Source organism: Cricetulus griseus, chromosome 2, assembly GCF_003668045.3.
Source record: "Cricetulus griseus strain 17A/GY chromosome 2, alternate assembly CriGri-PICRH-1.0, whole genome shotgun sequence".
Lineage (NCBI taxonomy): Eukaryota > Metazoa > Chordata > Mammalia > Rodentia > Cricetidae > Cricetulus > Cricetulus griseus.
The window spans coordinates 358,163,878-358,181,865 of NC_048595.1; the positions used below are offsets into that span (position 1 = coordinate 358,163,878).

General features: G+C 43.7%; 1 protein-coding gene and 1 long non-coding RNA gene across 2 annotated transcripts in view; one reads left to right on the forward strand and one right to left on the reverse strand.

Annotated features, from left to right (window-relative positions):
• Nucleotides 1-1,011: 1,011 nt before the first annotated feature.
• LOC118238403 lies at nt 1,012-4,635 on the reverse strand. The gene is made up of 3 exons (XR_004768585.1): nt 4,403-4,635; nt 3,589-3,655; nt 1,012-1,668 (listed from the first exon to the last, which is right to left on the reverse strand). It is a non-coding gene; the product is annotated as an uncharacterized LOC118238403 (long non-coding RNA).
• Nucleotides 4,636-4,727: 92 nt separating this feature from the next.
• Ankh (ANKH inorganic pyrophosphate transport regulator) overlaps nt 4,728-17,988 on the forward strand; it is a 134,857-nt gene continuing 121,596 nt past the window's right edge. The window contains exon 1 of the mRNA XM_027400049.2: nt 4,728-5,144. Within this exon, the coding sequence (XP_027255850.1) occupies nt 5,049-5,144 (96 nt within the window). The 5' untranslated portion in view covers nt 4,728-5,048. The remainder of the gene's footprint in view (nt 5,145-17,988) is intronic.

The following is a 17,988-nucleotide window of genomic DNA, read 5'->3' on the forward strand; positions in this document are numbered from 1 at the left end:
GGGGGGGGGTGGAATGGAGAGATGGTGGGGGGCATGGGAGGATGGGAAGGAGAGGGAATTGGGATTGGTATGTAAAATAAGACTGTTTTTAATTTAAATAAAAGTTTATTTTAAAATGTGAAGGCCTAATAGTAACCTTATGCAATAAAATAATATTACTAGCCATTTAGGAGACTATTTTTTCAAACAATAACTTTTTCTTTACTCTGAAAGCAATGCTGCCTCCAATGTTTTATAAATACCTTAGCGTTTGTTACTTTTCTGTTGTTATAACATACCATGACCTAGGTAACTTGGAGAAGGAAGAGTTTATTTGGGCTTACAGTTCCAGGGGGTTGGAGTCCATCATGGTGGAAAGGCATGGTAGCAGGCAGTCATAGTAGCAAATAGCTGAGAAACAGAATTGCCAAAGACAAGCATGAAATAAAGAACTAACAGGAAGTGGAGGTATACTTTAAACACTCAAATGCCACCCCCAGTGATATATTTTCTCCAGCAAGACTCTACCTCCCAATATTTCACAACCTCTCCAAAGAGAACTTCCAACTTGGGACCAGGTATTCAAACATCAGATTGCATGGGGAACATTCTCATTCCAACCTTCTATCTTCTAAAACATTCTTTTTTATAGATTTATATATGCTCATTTTGTTAAACATGTAGAAATGTAAAAGGTAAATAATTCTTGCTCATATTTATGCCATGCAGATGCAGCTACTGTTGATAATTGAGCAAATTCTCTTTTAGGAATTTTTTTCTGTTATCTGACCAATGTAGTGTCTTTAAACCTTGTAATGATAGTGGGCTAAAAGTGATCAAATCTAAGGCTTTATAAATATAAAATAAAGATGTACCTTTCCGAAGACAATATTTTCTAAATCTAACTGATGTAATGTTGGAATATTTCAGTTTCTGCATAATCTAGAAGACTTCCTACTTATCACCATTGTTACGGAATATTATTTTAACTAGTCAAAGATTTGTTACATTTGTTTATGATGCATTATATTTCTTTAACCGTGTAAAAGTATGTCACATTTGTTTATGATGCATTTGTTTAATTATGGAAGGTTGTGTTGCATTTGTTTCACCTTACCTGCCTAAGGCATCTGATTGGTCTAATAAAGAGCTGAAGGGCGAATAGCTAGGCAGAGAAATGGTAGGCAGGGCTTGTAGGGGAGCTGTAGCCAGGCCCTAAGCAACAGGCAGAGAAAAATAGTAGGAGAAGGCTAGGAAAGGGAGGAACCAGAGGAGAAAATGAGGGAGAAAGACAGGGACACACCCAAGGCAAGAAGCCAGACAACTGCCGGACAGACAGACACAAGAAGCAGTGACAGTAAGAGATGCACACCATCACTTACATTTTGGAACTATTGTTGACATGACAACTATGTTTACAAGAGGGGAGGAGCAAGTCTTCCTTTTAAATCTATTACCTGATTATGATTTTATTTTTTAAACATTTATTTTCTTTTTAATAATGAGAGGGTTGGTGTATATGAGTGTAGGTACTTGCAGAGGTCAGAAGAGGCCACTAGAATCCAGGGATCCCAAGTTGCAGGTAGTGGCCAGCCACCAGATGTGGTTGCTGGGAACCAAACTGGGGTCCTCTTCCAGAGAGGACACATTCTTCACCGCTGAGCCATTTCTCAAATCCTGATGGTGATTCTTCAGTGTAAAAAAAACAGATTAAATGTCCCATTCCCTCTTCTTTAAGTTGCGTTGGTGTTACTGGGATTCATTTTTGCTTCAAGTCTAAAAAAGCATTTTTTGCCTTAATCAAAGATGACACTAACTCACTCATTAAAGATACAGTTAAAAATAGGCAAGGATGATGGCCTTTGATTGGTTTTTCTCACCATCCCCTTCAGACCCTGAGTGTGCATTTGCTGAAGCAGCTGAGATGTGTCAGCCCTGGTCCAGCGACCAGTGAGAGCAAAGTGGCCTTTGGGAGCATTGATCAAGGACCTCACCAATTCACAGCCCAGACAGAGGTCAGCACAATTAGATCACTTTAATTGAAATGAGCTTTTGAAAAGCTAGACTAACAGAATGGGTAAACCACCAGCCCATATTTGCTTTAGCACAGAAATCTTTCCCAGTGAAGTTCTTTAAATAACCTGTACCCTTTTCCTATGGTTAGCTTAATAACGGACTCCACAGAAGCATGTCTTTCAGGAATTGCTCCCGAGGAGAGTCCTGCACACAAGAACTTCCTGTTTTGCTGGAAAATCTCTTTTCAAGGTACCTGTTTGACATATCCAACTCAATAAATGATTACCAAAGTTTTGTTTTAATTACAGGTGATGTAATTTGGGGTTTCATGGAGCTGCAGGTAAATTGGTTGCCTGTAAATTGGTTGCCAGAGACTGACATTGGGGTTCAAGCTACAAGCTGAAGATCAGAGAAGCAAAGCAGCCAAGCCAGTGGATCTTACCCCTTCCCAGCTAGAATGGCAATGCTGTCTCCACAAATCCTCAGAGGCAAAAACTCTCAGTTCCTGTCTCCTCCTCCTTTTGTTCCTTTCTCCACATAGCCATATCACTCCTATCTCCACCTCCCTAGTGCTGGGATTAAGGCATGTGATCCCCAGTGCTGAGATCACCTTTGTGTGAGCTCTTTCTTTTAGGATCAATTTAGTGTGGTCAGTGTGGCCTTGAACTAACGGAGATCCGTCTACCTCTTATTCCTGAGTCCTGGGATTAAAGGTGTATATGCCTGGCTCCTATGGCTAACTAGTATGGCTGTTTTGTTATTTCGATCTCCAGTGGCTTTAACAAATCATAAACAATATATCACCACAGTCTCCTACTTTTTTGGGCCTTGTTCATAGTGTATAGAACTGAAGGGAACATAAGGCATCAAATACAAAAATACTTAATACTTTCAATACAGTTGTAAATACTTGCACTACAGTAAATAATTTGGCCGGGCATTGGTGGCACATGCCTTTAATCCCAGCAATCGGGAGGCAGAGGCAGGCATATCTCTGTGAGTTCAAGGCCAGCCTGGTCTACAACAGCTAGTGCCAGGATATAGGCTCCAAAGCTATACAGAGAAACCCTGTCTTGAAAAATAAAGTTAAAATAAATAAATAAATAAAAAACTTGCATCAGAAAGTTAATGTCTCAAGCTCTTTATTTTATTTACTAGTTTGTTATTTAATTAGTTTTCTGAGGTGAGGTCTCCCTACATATTCCTAGCAAGCTAGGAACTCATTATGCAGTCCAGACTTGCTGGTACTTACAGCAATCCTCCTGCCTCTGCCTCAGCTTCAAATGAAGTGTTAACCTGAGCCTTACAGAGATAATATGAGGGAATGGGTTCATTCCTAAGCTTAAAATAGCTCACCATCTTAAATAATACATCACTTTAATTCATTATGCTTATTTCAAAAGGCGAATGTGAAGATACAAGTAGAACAAACTACTTTTTAACTGCTACAGAATGAAAACCCAAGACCCCTTGTTCAGAAGTTAATTATTTCAAGGGAGCAAGACTGGGATTTGAAGAAAGAGATGGCTCAGCAGTTAAGAGCACTGGCTGCTCTTCCAGAGGACCCTGGTTCCATTCCTACCATCCACATACCAGCTCACAAACTTCTAATCCAGGAGACCCAACGCCCTCTTCTGGCCTCTGGGGGCGCCGGACAAGCCTATGGTGCACAGACATGCAGACAGTCAAAAATATCCATAAACGTAAAATAATAAAATTTAAAATATATAAATGAAAAAATTTAAAAAGGGCAAGAACTGATTGCGAAAGCATGCGCAGGCCCTGCTATGAGCTGGGCTTTTGGTGACTACACATGTCACATGCCCACGAGGCCAGCCCCGCCCTTCTGTGAATCCTTTTTCTTTCACTGTCTTGGACCCTTTTTTCCGTACACTATGCTGGGATGCTGGGTGATGCTGGCTTTGTCAAGCTGTTTAGTTTTAGGTTAAGAGTCTCAGCACAGCAACTAATGTATCAGGGAATCACTGGGGACGTATTATAACACAGCCGAACAGATTTTCTTTTCTCTCCTTTTTTTTTTTTTTTTCTTTCTAATTTAAAGGCAGATTTACTGGTTGGTTTTAAATGAATAAATAGTTGCACATTGCTACCAAAAGCTGGAAGCCAGTATGGAGCACCCCAGAACCCTAGCCCAGGAGCCTACTGGGCAGCCACCCTGTGCATTTTCCCCAAGGGGCCACAGATCTCTGTCGTCCCTGGAAACCCCTAGGGGGATGTTCATTCTGGGAAACCTTCCTTCTGTCCTTCCGAGGCAGCAGCATCCCCATCTAAAACAGCTCCCTCCACCTCCCTGCCAGTCTTGAGGCCGCCTGGACACCGGGGCCTTCCCAGCCCCGCTGTCCCCGGGGCTCTGAGCCCGGTTCCCAACTCTGGAGACGGCGCTCACATTGCCTTCCCGGGCCGTCCAAGGACAACGTGGGGCGGTCAGGGTCGCGTCACCCAGCCCGTGCCGCCCGGAGTCCCTGCCCTCCTCCACGCTCCGCGCGCCGGGCAGAGGCAGCGCCGGGCTCCCACGCGGGCAGGGAGGGACACGAGCGGCCTGTGCGAGCACAGCGCCCCCCGTGGCCGGGCCATTCGCAGCCGAGCGGGAGGCGGCGCCGGGCCGGCCCCCTCCCGGGTCGCCAGCGGTGTCGCGCCTCCGCCCGCCCTGATTTCCTCCGCGCGGCGGCGGCGGCGGAGGCGCCTCGTGCGCGCGGTTATTTATTTATTTCCGGGCCCAGAGCGCTTATAATGGAGCCGCTGACAGCAGAAGCTCCTGCTGCCGCCGCCGCCGCCGCCGCTGTCCCTGTCCCTCCTCTCTTGCTCCCCGGCAGATCTTTGTTGTGTGGGAGGGCAGCGGGGATGGACTTGAGCTTGCGGCTCTCCTGCTAGAGCAGCCGCGCTTGGAGAGGGCGCCGTCGCCGCCAGCAGCCGCCGCCCCAGGCCCCGCCGGCTGCGGCCTCCGTCCCCGCGCCGCGCTCCGCTCCGCGCGCCTCCCAGCACAGTGCCCTCGCGGCAGCAGATGAGTGTGGGGTCAGCCCACGACGGGGACTATGGTGAAATTCCCGGCGCTCACGCACTACTGGCCCCTGATCCGGTTCCTGGTGCCCCTCGGCATCACCAACATAGCCATCGACTTCGGGGAGCAGGTAAGCCCAGCCGCGCCCGGTGGTGCGTCCCGCTCGTCCAGCTTCGCTCGGCCTTGGACGCCCGGCGCTGGGGGGATGCGGGAGGAGGGGAGTCACCTGCTCTGAAAGCCCCTTTGCCCTGGAACATTTGACACGGCTTTGCAGCCTGCCGAGGGTGACTTTTGCAGCACCCCGTTCGCTACCTCCGCAAATATTGGCGACTTTTCCAGCTCTCTCTGGAAAATGGCAAGCGACGGGGTGATGGGGAGCATCACCTATAGAAGGGGGTTTCGTGCTCGGGATGAGTATTATGTAATTTGTGATTATGTAAACCTCGGGCCCAGAACTCCTTGTAGTTTCTAGTAGCATCGAGTGCTGGCTTTTTACTTGCACTCGGTTGGTGGTGATAGCGGTGGTGGGAGAATTTGCCTTACAATGTCTCCAAGTTGATTTCCCACGTACTTCCAATTTTTACATCTTCTCTTGTAGCCTAGAATAAGGTTTAGGGCTGCCCTGAAGGTGCCTTGCTTATAACACCACTGACTATCTTTACTTTGGGATTTCTGTTTCCTTTTTTTTTTTTCTTCCACCTCTTTGGGCCAGTAAAGAACAGGACATTTGTGGTGCTGTCTTCTTGTCCTTGTTTCTTTTTCATATTATCTCCATGTGGCGTCATTGCCAATCTGGTGCTGCAGGCTCTCCAGCGGCTGGGAGGCACGGGTATCCCACACTTCGCCTGTGGGAACTGTTTTTTGCAGGGCTTCCAGGCGGATGCAGTTACATCCTAAAGCACGGGAGAGGATTTGGGGATGGGAGCTGCATTTTTTCAAAAGTCTAAAGTAGACCTACCTTTGCAAATGGGCTCCTCCCCCCCACACCCCTCCCGAGTTTCAAAGCAGTGGTATAAATGTTCTTTTGTTCATTGTGGGGAGGCATGTGTTTGGGGATGGAGTGAGGAGTTGTAGACAGTGACTGGGTAGGCAGGTGTAGTCCACCTCTCTGTGAGGAACGATGATTTATATGCAAAGGCGAAGAGGTGACACAGAAGCACAAGGAAAACTAAGTGTCTGCTTCCAATGCCTTGGACTAAGAAACTCACAATTATCATCTCATCAGCTTTTTAAAGTCTCTGACTTGTGGGTAACAAAAGACCAGGGAAAGCTTTTCAAACGTGTCTCGGGTAGGTTTTGTTTATAATTATAAACATCAGTTAGTGATTTCCACAGAGACCATGGCAGAACTTTCAGAGTGGAAATTTAGACTCCACTGAAAAGTTTGGACACTGAACATAGGTGATCACATAAAGGAACCACCCAAAGGTCTCAGGGCATATGTGTTGTAGGGTGCCAGTAGGAGATCTGTAAACTGATTCCTAGCTTCCTGATTCTCTACATGAACATTATGGACTTCTCTGTCATTTTATAGCGTGTTGGGAAGGCAACACAGTGGAGTATTCTAACAATTACAAAAGCTGTTGTCAGCTGGGCGTGGAGGCACACGCCTTTAAAGGCAGAGGGGGAGGATCTCTAAAGGGTTCCAGGTCAGCCTCCTACCTACACAGTGTGAATCTGTCTCAAAAACAGACAAAATAAATAAACAAAACCCACAATCCAATCTATTATCACATTAAAAAAAATTGACAGTCTTGAGAAGTTGGGGTGGGTTGAGTTCTCCACTGAACAAGAAAATTATATAGAACAAATTTGATTGTTTTAAATATGTACATAAGTATTATAGCAAACAATAAGAATATATCTATTTTCACAGAAACTACTTTTGATAAACTACTTTTGTATATATATATATATGACTATCCTTTTAGTCACATTATTACTGCATGATAGTCTAAAGCATTAATCACTTCTATTAATTGATTCTATTAATTAATCACTTCTATTCATTGAATATCAAGTACAGACCCAAAATATCATGTTACATTTATGCATGTTATATTTGAAGGATGAATGAGAGGTTTAGGCGTTGTAAATCTCATGCCCAGGAAATACATAGATAGTAAATGGTAGACCTGAATTTCAGGTCTACACCCCCATTGGCCCTTGTTGGTTCTGATGGTCACCTTCCTCCACTCCAGGCTGCACAGTGAGAATTTCCCAGGTTTCTTAGAAACTTAGAACTAACTTTCTGGCTTTCCAGATCTCATCCTAGGCCTAACTTTAATCTTAGCTGCTATATTTTGAACCCTAAAAATTTTATTCATTCATTCATTCATTCATTCACGGAATGAGAAACACGGACATGCACACCCAAGGGGGTAGGGGGAGAGAAAGAGCTTCACAAACTGCCCTGAGAAAGTCAGAGAATAACTTATGGAAAGCCAGGCTCTCTCCTTCATCCTGTGGGTCCCAGGGATTGAACTCAGGTTGTCAGGCCTAGAAGCCGAGTTATCTGACCAGCTCCCATATATTGAACTTGAAAGTCTCAATAGATAAAGGAAAATTATGAAAGAGTGCTTGCTCCCAGGGAAGGGAAATTATAACCCAGAAATTCATGTTAGAAGAGATGGCTATTCAGATAATTCAGGGGATACAATATTTAATTCTAGTAAGATTGGCTTAGTCTTGGGTGGAGGAGAAAGAATAAGAAACAGCCAGGCTGGACAATAGTGGTGCACACCTTTAATCCCAGCACTTGGGAGGCAGAGGCAGGCGGATCTCTATGAGTTCAAGGGCCAGCCTGGTCTCCAGAGCGAGTTAGCACAGGCTCCAAAGCTGCATAGAGGAACCCTGTTTCAGAACCCTGCCCCCCCCAAGAAAAGAAAAGAAAAACAGCCAATACCTCACAATAAAGCTATTGAAGCCAACCTTTACCATACAACAATGTAAATTGCTAAGGAAAGAAGCAAAGCTCTATGGTATATTTTATTTTAGAATAGTATTTACTATTGTTTATGTGCATGTGTCTGTGTAGGCATATATATGTGTGGATATACACCTTGGCACACATGTGGAGGTCAAAGGACAATTTTGTGGAATCACTTCTCTCCCACCTTTGAGTGGGTTCCTGCTGCCAGACTTGTGAGGCAGGAACTTTACTTGCTGAGCTCACCCTAGGGTGTATATATATTTGTTTTGTTTTTCTTTCTGTTTTTCTTTCTTGTCTTTCTTTCTTTCTTTCTTTCTTCTTTTTTTTTTTTTTTTTTTTTTTGGTTTTGGTTTTGATTTCTCCAGGCAGGGTTTCTATGTGGCTTTGGAATTAGCTCTTGTAGACCAGGCTGGTCTCAAACTCACAGAGATCTGCCTACCTCTGCCTCCCGAGTGCTGGGATTAAAGGAATGTGCATATATCTTTTATGATACTTGGGTGTCTGTTTGGCCACCAAGAACAGAGTCCTGGTTCACCAAGTGTGTTAGTCAGGGTTTTTCTATTTTGCTATGATGAAATACCATGACCAAAAGCAAGTTGGGGAAGAAAGGGTTTACTTGGTGTTATTTGGCCATGGAGGGGAGCTGCTTACTGGTTTGCTCCTCAGGGCTTGCTCAGGCTGCTTTCTTATAGAATCCAGGAACACCAGCCTAGGGACCATGACACCACCCACAATGGACTAGCCCCTCCTACATCAAACAAATGAAGTAAGAAAATGCCCAACAGTCCTGCCTTTTCTCAGTGGAGGTTTCCTTCTCTCAGATGATTATAGCTTGTGTCAAGTTGACTTAAAAACCAGCTGGCACATCAAGTCACGTAGAATAAATAACTGTTTCAAAAGGTACTTAAAATCATTTAAAATGTTAAGGGCAACTTGAATTAAGAGTGTTATAGTTGTTCCCAAGAAGAAATTGATTCTACCCAGTGCCAGATTGTCCTTATTCTGACACTAGGTAGATACCCTCCCCCACCAAAGACAGGAGTTTGCTATGTAGCCCAGGCTAGACTTGAACTCTTGGTTCTCCTGCTTCTGTCTCCTCTCCTAATCTCTGACATAGAGGTATGTGCTCCTATGACAAGCAGATACCTCAGATGACTCTAAGGGGTTGCTGAGTTTGGTAGAGTTCATTGTGATCATGTCCCCTTATGAGCCACCTGACATGGGCTCTAGGAACCACTTCTGGAAGAGCAGTATGCATCCTTAGCCCCAACCTAGCCTTTCTTAAGAAAACCCTTCCTGCCTCACCCTCCCTGGGGAGTGGATGGGGGATGGGATGGGGGGGTCACTGGGGGGCATGGGAGGATGGAAGGGAGAGGGAACTAGAATTGATATGTAAAATAAGATTGTTTCTAATTTAAATAAAATTTATATATAAACAAGGAAATCCTTCTGGATATAGAAAACCTAGAGTTAGACTTCTAAGTTAAGCTTGTCTGGAGTTATCAATGTCATGGATTTGGAAAGGAAGAATGAAAGGGCCAGGAAAAAAGTTAGTAAGTGTTCTTCCCTGCTAAAACACATCTTCCTTCCTTTGCAAAACACAGTTTTCCTTAAACGAAGAGGTATAGGGACAGAAAGGGTCGGTATTGGTGTGGGGCAGAAGTGTCACTTGGAAAGGACTCTTCCATTATTCAGGGTCACTAAGCCATGCAGGGACCTCCTAGGAGGATTTCCTGCTGTCACAATCACAGTGTTGGGCAGGCACACCACCAAAGTGCTGAAAAATGGAAATGTCAGTTTCAAGCTAAGTTTCTAAATGATGGTATGAGAGACACTTTACCCCTTCAACCCATTCTGTATTGGTGGGACACATTTCAATGCAGTTACTTTTCTAATTATAAAAGTGAGATATGGCAGGTGCTATAGGGCATGACTAGAATCCCAGCATTCAAGAAGCCTGGGTCACATCATGAGAAATTGTCTCAGTTCTTAAAATGTAAAATATGCTACTTATTAAAGTTTGGTAAGAGCAGAAAAGCAGGGGCTCGGAGGGAGATTTTTTAAATTCCACTATGAAGAGAAAGTTGTAATGATTTGGACATCTCTTCCCATCTAGTGCCGTGTGTGTGTGTGTGTGTGTGTGTGTGTGTGTGTGTGTGTGTGTGTGTGTGTGTATAATGTTTCAGTGAGTGCCATATATACGTATGTATCATGTGTCACGGGCACGAAAGCATTTTCCACAAATAATTTTAAAGTATTTATGGAGGGCATGTATCTTAGTGTAGACTATTTGCATAGAATTCTCAAAGGCCCTGGCTTCAATCTTAAACACTACCACCCCCACCACACCCCACAAAAAAAAAAAGAAAAGAAAAGAAAAAAGAAAACCCAACCAACTAAACAAACAAAAGCCCTACAATTGTTTAAGTGTGACTTTAAATGGCAGTATAATAATTTTATTTGACTTATGAACATGTTTTAAGCCTCTTTGCTGTCTGTTACTCTTTTGTTTAAACAGTGAGGTCTCTTGTCTCCTCTTTTGCAACATAAAGTGTGGATGGACATCTTCACTGTTAACAAGTGTGTGCTGTGCTTTGTCTAAGGCCCTGGGCTCTATGCCTGGCAGGCTTTTGTGCCTATTTCAGTTTGTCTTTCTTACATAGAAAATGAGGTCATGCTTTTCTTACAGTCCATATTTAGTCAGGGACAGTGTGACCTCCTTAGTGCTCTGTGTCACTTCTCCCCCGTGCTTCCAGTTCTCCTCAGTAGTGCATATGAGTTTAAAAGCTTCTCGTGTGGTTATTCGGGAAAGCAGGTGGTTTGGAGAGCCACAAAGGTATATTCCTGTGCTCAGTCGGTCTACTCCTTCATTTATTGAGGTGGTTTGATGAGCGGTTTAAATGGTACTTTGTCAGTTTGCTTCTTTCCAAGCCTGTCCTTCATACGTGCAGATCATGCCTACACCTCTTTCTAGCAATAATGAGTTCTTAAAAGTGATCCAGTAAGGTTGAGTGTAACGTTGCTTACAGTATGGGAATACTTGTGAGATGGGGCACACTCAGCTGTGTATTAATGGTAAGTAATTTGGTTTTCATTTCTTTCTATCTTCCTTCTTTGGTTCAGAGTGATGGAGGTGGTCATGGTATGGGGGGGTGTACAGAGGGGTGATGGGGTGTCCATGGTGTAGGGGATTATATAGAGGGGTGATGGGGGTGTCCATGGTGTAGAGGGGTGTATAGAGGGGTGATGGGGGTGTCCATGGTGTAGTGGAGGTGTACAATGGGGTCATGGGGGTGTCCATGGTGTACTGGGGATATATAGAGGGATGATGGAGGTGTCCATGGTGTAGGGGGTATATAGAGGGGTGATGGGGTGGCCATGGTGTAGGAGGGGTGCATGGTGGGGTGATGGGGTATAGGGGGAGGGGAAGAGATCCTGAGTGGATACATAACTTCCTTCAGTGTCACATTAAGCTGGAGACAATAAACCCTGTAAAATTCCCAGTATACCATGCCAGAGAGACCTGGGGATATCTTCACCTTTTAAAAAGGATGTATACCTGGTGTTCTCAGGAGCCCTGAGGCTCTGGTAGTCACTCTGGAGATTAATAAAGGCTTACTTTCTTCAGTGTTATCTGGATACAAGTAATCGACATCAGCGAATTTTCTTAACAACCGAAGCTTGTCCTTTTAAGAGCAAAACATTTTCTTTTTTAAAATATGAAAACTAATCTCATCAGACAACATCTGCCCATATTGTGTAGTTTTCTACCTTATGAAATATAGTTTGCAAAACATAGTGCAACACTTTTGGCAGCCTGTGACTGTCTGTCTTGTGCTAGGCAATCAAGGTTGGCCATGACAGTGATGTTCAAAATACTCCACAATGTCACACAAACCAATAGGAATTGACTTTGCCCAATCCTGAGCCACTGTGAGCACTATTCCTATGAGTTTTGGAGAGCCTCGGATGTGTGATAGAGCTTGAATTTAAAAAAAAAAAAAAAAAAAAAAGGTCCTTCCATTGGTTTTCACCAGAGAGTTGGTAACTGATGTTTATGCGGTGTGCCTACCCAACCTCTTTAATAATAGTGACAAAATGCAATTAAAATAACCAGCTTGTTGGGTTTGCTTGGGTCTGGTCTGTGTCCAGGAAACCATAATTTATTAGCCTGCCGGGGAAAATAAAGAATAAATAACTTTGGTCACCTCTAGTGACACGTTTTCTTTTGCCCGTTTTGTTTCTCTTCTAGAGAGATCTAGAGTCATTGTCAGTGATGTAATCTTTTTTTTTTCTTTACATATTTGGTTCTTTCAGACAATGTAAACAATGTATTTTACATCATGTTTGTCCCTTCCCCCATGCCTCCTAAGATACATCATTCCATCTCTACCCAAACAACTTTCTGTCTCCCCCCTCTCCCCTCCCCCCCGCCTTTTTTTAAGTTTTTGTTTGTTTGTTTTAGTTTTTGGTTTCTCTCTTTTTTAAAAGATTTATTGACTTATCATGTATACAATGTTCTGTCTACATGTATCCCTGCACACCAGAAAGGGCACCATATCTCATTATAGATGGTTGTGAGCCACCATGTGGTTACTGGAATCGAACTCAATACCTCTGGGAGAGCAGCCAGTGCTCCTAACCTATGAGCCATCTCTCTAGCCCCTAGTTTTTGGTTTTTCAAGACAGGGTGTCTTTGTGTAGTCCTGGCTGACCTGGAGCTACTTGCTCTGTATAGACCAGGCTGGCCTTGAACTCACAGAGATCCTCCTGCCTCTGACTCCCAAGTTCTGGGATTAAAGGCGTGCACCACCAATGCCTGGCCTTTCTTTTAAGTTTTTAAACCCACCAATTGCAGTTTGTGCTATTCATATACTCTTGGATGTGTGGCATTCCACTGAAGAATGGGTCAGATTCTTAAAGAACTGACGCTCTCCCAACAACTGTCAACCGACATGCTGGAATCTTGTCTGGCCTGAGCTTGCGCAAGTCCTGGACATACTGTCTTTTAACTACATTGATTTCTTATTGTGCAATTGCCCTGTGGTAGCCAGAAAACATTGTTTCCTTATAGTCACCCATTGCCTCAAACTCTTACACTCTTTCTGTCCCCTCTTCCTGAGCCTTGGGGAAGGAGTGTAATATAGATGTTATTTAGAGTTGAGTACTCCATATTCTCTTGTCTTCTGCACCCTGATCAGTCTTGAGTCTTTGTGTTACTCATGTCTACTGAAAAAGAAAGCCTTTCTGATTATAGTTGAAAGATGCACCAATGTACAGGTGTAATAAATAGTCACTAAGGGTCAGTTTAATATACTATGCATATTTAGCAGAGTAATAGTAATAGGTTCTTCCCTAGTGCCTATGGCTTATATAGACATAGGTTCTTGACCTGATAATGGTTTTCATCTTGTGGAGCAGGACTTAAATCCAATCAGAAAGTGGTTACTCCTATTGTACCAGTGGGCATATCTTGCCAGGTTGGTCATTTGTTGCAACATAGCATTCACAACTGGGTAAGACTGGTGATTTGTTACCTCCCCCAGTAGTGTGAATAGCACCTTCCAGTACTGTGAAGGCTAGCCAGTAGGAATAAAAGTTTCCTAGAGAGTAGCAGCTTGACTTCTCCATATTCAATGACTCATGTGTATGGTGTCTTAAGCCATAGGGTCTTACAGTCAGGTGTTGGAGGATAACAGGGGCACTGGCAATATTCTGTAGTGTTTGGGAGTGTGTGAGACCTCACTGACCAACAACTCCAAAAGAGGTAACCATTCCCAATACTAGGCTTTTTATTTACTATCCTATGGTGTCTAGAAGGAGCATTGCTCCCCCAATTATAGGATAATTCCTCTTAAACTCCACATAAGTGTACATACTAGGAAACTTCTATACTGGTTGACTTTTGAAATGTCTTTAATGTTAATTCTCCTCCCAACCCCCATTCCATCTTCTACTCTGCTCTTCCATCTGCCTCCCCATTAAACCCTTCTGGTATCTTTAGTCCCTTTTAACCCTTTTATACCACTGTGTTCTATCTCCCCTTCTTGAAATCTCCTGTATGACTCCTTAGTTATTTTTTGACCTTTGTGGGAATTTTAAATACGACACATACACCTGAAGATTCTGAGAAGGACCCCAAAACTACAGGAGTTAATAACCAACAGTTAATAAGCAGAACCTCAGGAGGCTAAAATGATTACATACAGCAAAGGACACCATGGTTCAAGTGATGAGGCAGCCTACAGTATGTGGAAAATACCAGCTATGCATCTGACATGGGGGTAGTATCTAGAATACACAAATAACTTAAAGCACTGAGCATCAAAAAAGCAAGCAACCCAATTTTAAATAGGGCATGGAACTGAACAGAAACTTCTCAACACAAAATACAAATGGCCAGAAAACTTTTTAAAAAAATATTCAACATCCCTAGCTATTGGGGAAATGTGATTAAAACTACTTCGAGATTTCATCTTAACCCAAATCAGGATGGCTAGGACCTGTAAAACAAATGATCACAAAGACTGGTATGGATTTGGGAAAAGAACACTCACTGTTGGTAGGAGTCCAAACTGTACAGTCACTATGGAACTCAATGCGGCGGTTCTTCAAAGAGATACAAGTATATCTATCACATGATCCACCTATATCCCTCTCACCGTAGACTCTAGAGATAACTGCTCATCCATATTCATTGCTCTTCTAAACACAATAGCCATTAAATAGAAGTAGCCTACATGTCCATCAACTGACAGTGAAAGTGTGGTTCACCTAAAACATGTAGTCAGCTATTAAGGAAACCAAAATTATGAAACTGGAAGGTAAAAGGATGGGTCTAGAAACAGTCATTCTGATGGGGATAACCCAGACCCAGAAAGAAACACTTTGTATGTTTTCTCTCATTAGTAGATACATAGTAGATGTTAGCCTTGAGTATTCATTGAGGTGATCTTACAAGATAAGAATGCATTGTTATATTTGATATAGTCCCTATCTACCCTCAAATTGCTTAGGTCCTGTTTAAGAAAATACATCAGAAGCATCGAGATGACTCATCAGATAAAGGTGCACCAGGTGGTGGTGGTGGCGCACGCCTTTAATCCCAGCACTCGGGAGGCAGAGGCAGGCAGATCTCTGAGTTCAAGTCCAGCCTGATCTACAAGAGCTAGTTCCAGGACAGATTCCAAAGCTACACAGAGAAACCCTACCTCAAAAACAAAACAAAACAAAACAAAACAAAGCAAATCAAGGTGCTTACCTCCAAATCTGATAACCTGAGTTTGATTTCCTGAACCTATATGGTGTGGAAGGAAAGAACCAACTCCTGCAAATTGTCCTCATCCTCTGGCTTCCACATGCACAATGTGGTTTGTGCACGTTCACCTATGCATGTTCTCTCATGTATACACGTGCTCACACACATACACACACACACACACACACACACACACACACACACACACACACACACACCATAAATTTAAAAAATCGTATGAAACACCTTTGCAGTCACAGTAGGGTAGGCTGTCTGTTGGCTAGCACAGTTTACTCCAGCACATGCTACACAAGCAGCCTGGGTCACTGCAACTGACCATTAGTCTGGCACTGGTGAAGAAACAGCAAGCAAGATGTTTGTGTATGGCTCTCATCAAAGTGAGGCAGCCCCTTTCCTCTTCTCTCCAGAAGCTCTCATCATCAAAGTGGACAGCTGTGGTCTCGAGAGGTAAAAACAGGTGACCAGATGGGTCGATGAGCAGGCTTCAGACCAAGCCTTGTAAACCTAGGTTTAGTTTGATTTGCTGTTGCTACTCCCAAGGCTCTGGGATCATTCTGTTCCTAGTACAACAGCCAAGTTCCACAGTGATGCCATGAGAACAGCTGAAATTTAAAAGGACAATGGCAACATTTAAGAGTCATCTCAGCCAAGTAACACGGTCTCTGCTGTCTCACTGGATGTGGTAGCTTCTTCATGCCAAAAGTGATTTTGAAGTACATCCTGAGAAGAAAAATAGCCATTTGTTAGAGCAAACGGGTTATTTCTTCCGAGATACACCTTAGCAGCCTGTGTATCTAGATCAGGAACTGCAGCAGGGTACCTGGGGAGGTAAGTTGACAGTTCTGCCCCTAGGAAGAGCTGGGTATCCTAAGTAATTTAGGTCCTAGTGGCCTTGACTAGTTTTTTTAGATTTTTTTGTTTGTGGGCTTTTCATTGCTTTCCTTTGTTTTGTGTTGAGACAGGATTTCTGCCAGGCTGCCCTGAAACTCCTCACATGCTTCTTGCCTCAGCCTCCCCAGTGCTGTGATCACAGGCATGCACCACTACACTCAGCTCTCAGTTTTAGCTTTTTAAATAATATTTTCATGGGATTGGGTTGGTGAGATTTTTTCATTGGTTGTGACATAGAACCAGTTCAGTAGTCCACTCACAAGTGTGGGCTGATTTCACTGTCCTATGGGTTGACAAAGGGTACAACTCCTTACCACAGAGCACAGGTGAAGTGAGGCTCCATCCATACCTAGCTAGCCCTTGACTACTGCCACACCCTGACTGAGATAGGGGTAGAGACCTGAGGAAGTGTTTGGGTTGAGGGTGGGGGGATGTAAAGAGTGGGAATCCTTGATTGCAAGTTCCAAAGGGAGCTAGTGCAACTGAGACACCAGGACACTGAGTTGGAATTATAACCAGAAAACTGAAGCTCTTGTAGCAGGTTTCCCATGAAGCAAGAGGAGACAAGCATGGGAGGGCGGAATTCAGCCTTGTGATTATAGTGTTGAAGATATGAGGAGAGACATTGCTTATTTTGAGGGACCCCAAGAAGAGTATTTTTACCCTGAGGTTTCAGGTTCTGGGATCCTCGGGAGCCATTCCCTGGGAGAGCTGGCATTAGTGGGTCTTCCACGCAAATGATAGTGCAACTGTAGCAGCAAGCTCTCCTGTGTCCCCTGCTTTTTTTTTTTTTTTTTTTCTTTTTCCTAAAATAGACCATCGAGCCAGGAAAACGTGAGGCCCTGGCTATCATTTTCTGGTTTGCCTTTGGGCTTATGAGCAGCTGTTTTGTGTTTCCAGGATAAAAAGTTTGGTCTCTGGTGTAAATGTAAACAAGCTTCGACTGGCAGCCCTTGGGTCAGGCTGTGTGGAGAATTTACATAGCAAATTGAAAAAAAAAAAATTCTGATTTAGGAGTAGTTCAAGTAGTTTATCCAGAAACTCATCATGGCTAGGTGTGGTCTAAACTTGTCACTTATGGAGACATACTGCACAGAGTAGAGTCATGTAGCCATGGTTAAAAGGAACGAGCTAACATTCACTGCTTCATGGTTTAGCCACGTTCAATGCCACAGAAATAGCTTGCAGCCAGCCTGCTGGGGCCAAGGCATTGTTCCCTTCACTTCAGAGACTATGTATGTAGTCTTAGGTCCTTCCAGAGACCTTGTTCTTGGGTTGGGTGATGGCCTCAGACTCAGCATTGCATCACCTGGAATACCTATCCTTGAGCCAGACTTGCAACCAGCCACACCTCATTTCTGCTCCCAGGCGGAGGAGTCCCATTCTCCACACCACCAATCACCTGGGCAGGTGTGGTGACAGTGTAGGTATTTAGCCCACAGTGCATTTAACAGACTTTTCTAAGCAAAGTGGCATTTACACAGCGAAGAGAAAGGAGCCTGGGCTGAAATCTAGGGGTGCTAGAGAACCACTGATGTCCCAAGGTGAAGACAGCATTGAGCATCAGTGGCTGAAATGCAGAATCCACTTTGTTTTTCAGAAATTCTTATTTTGTGTCTTCTTTCAGAGGAGCAAGGGAGACAGCTTTTCCTTTTCAAGAAGTGACATGTAATTTACATACACATGGAATTTACAGCTCTTGAGCATATGAGTCTGTGAAGTTTGACAAAGGGCAAGTATATGCTTGTACACAGTCTACATCCATCAGGATACGGAACCATCAGGATACAGTGTGGTGACCTCCTGCCCTGGAGACAGCTGCTATTGAAAGTGCTTATCATCATTTCAAAATATAGATTAACCTTGAAATGT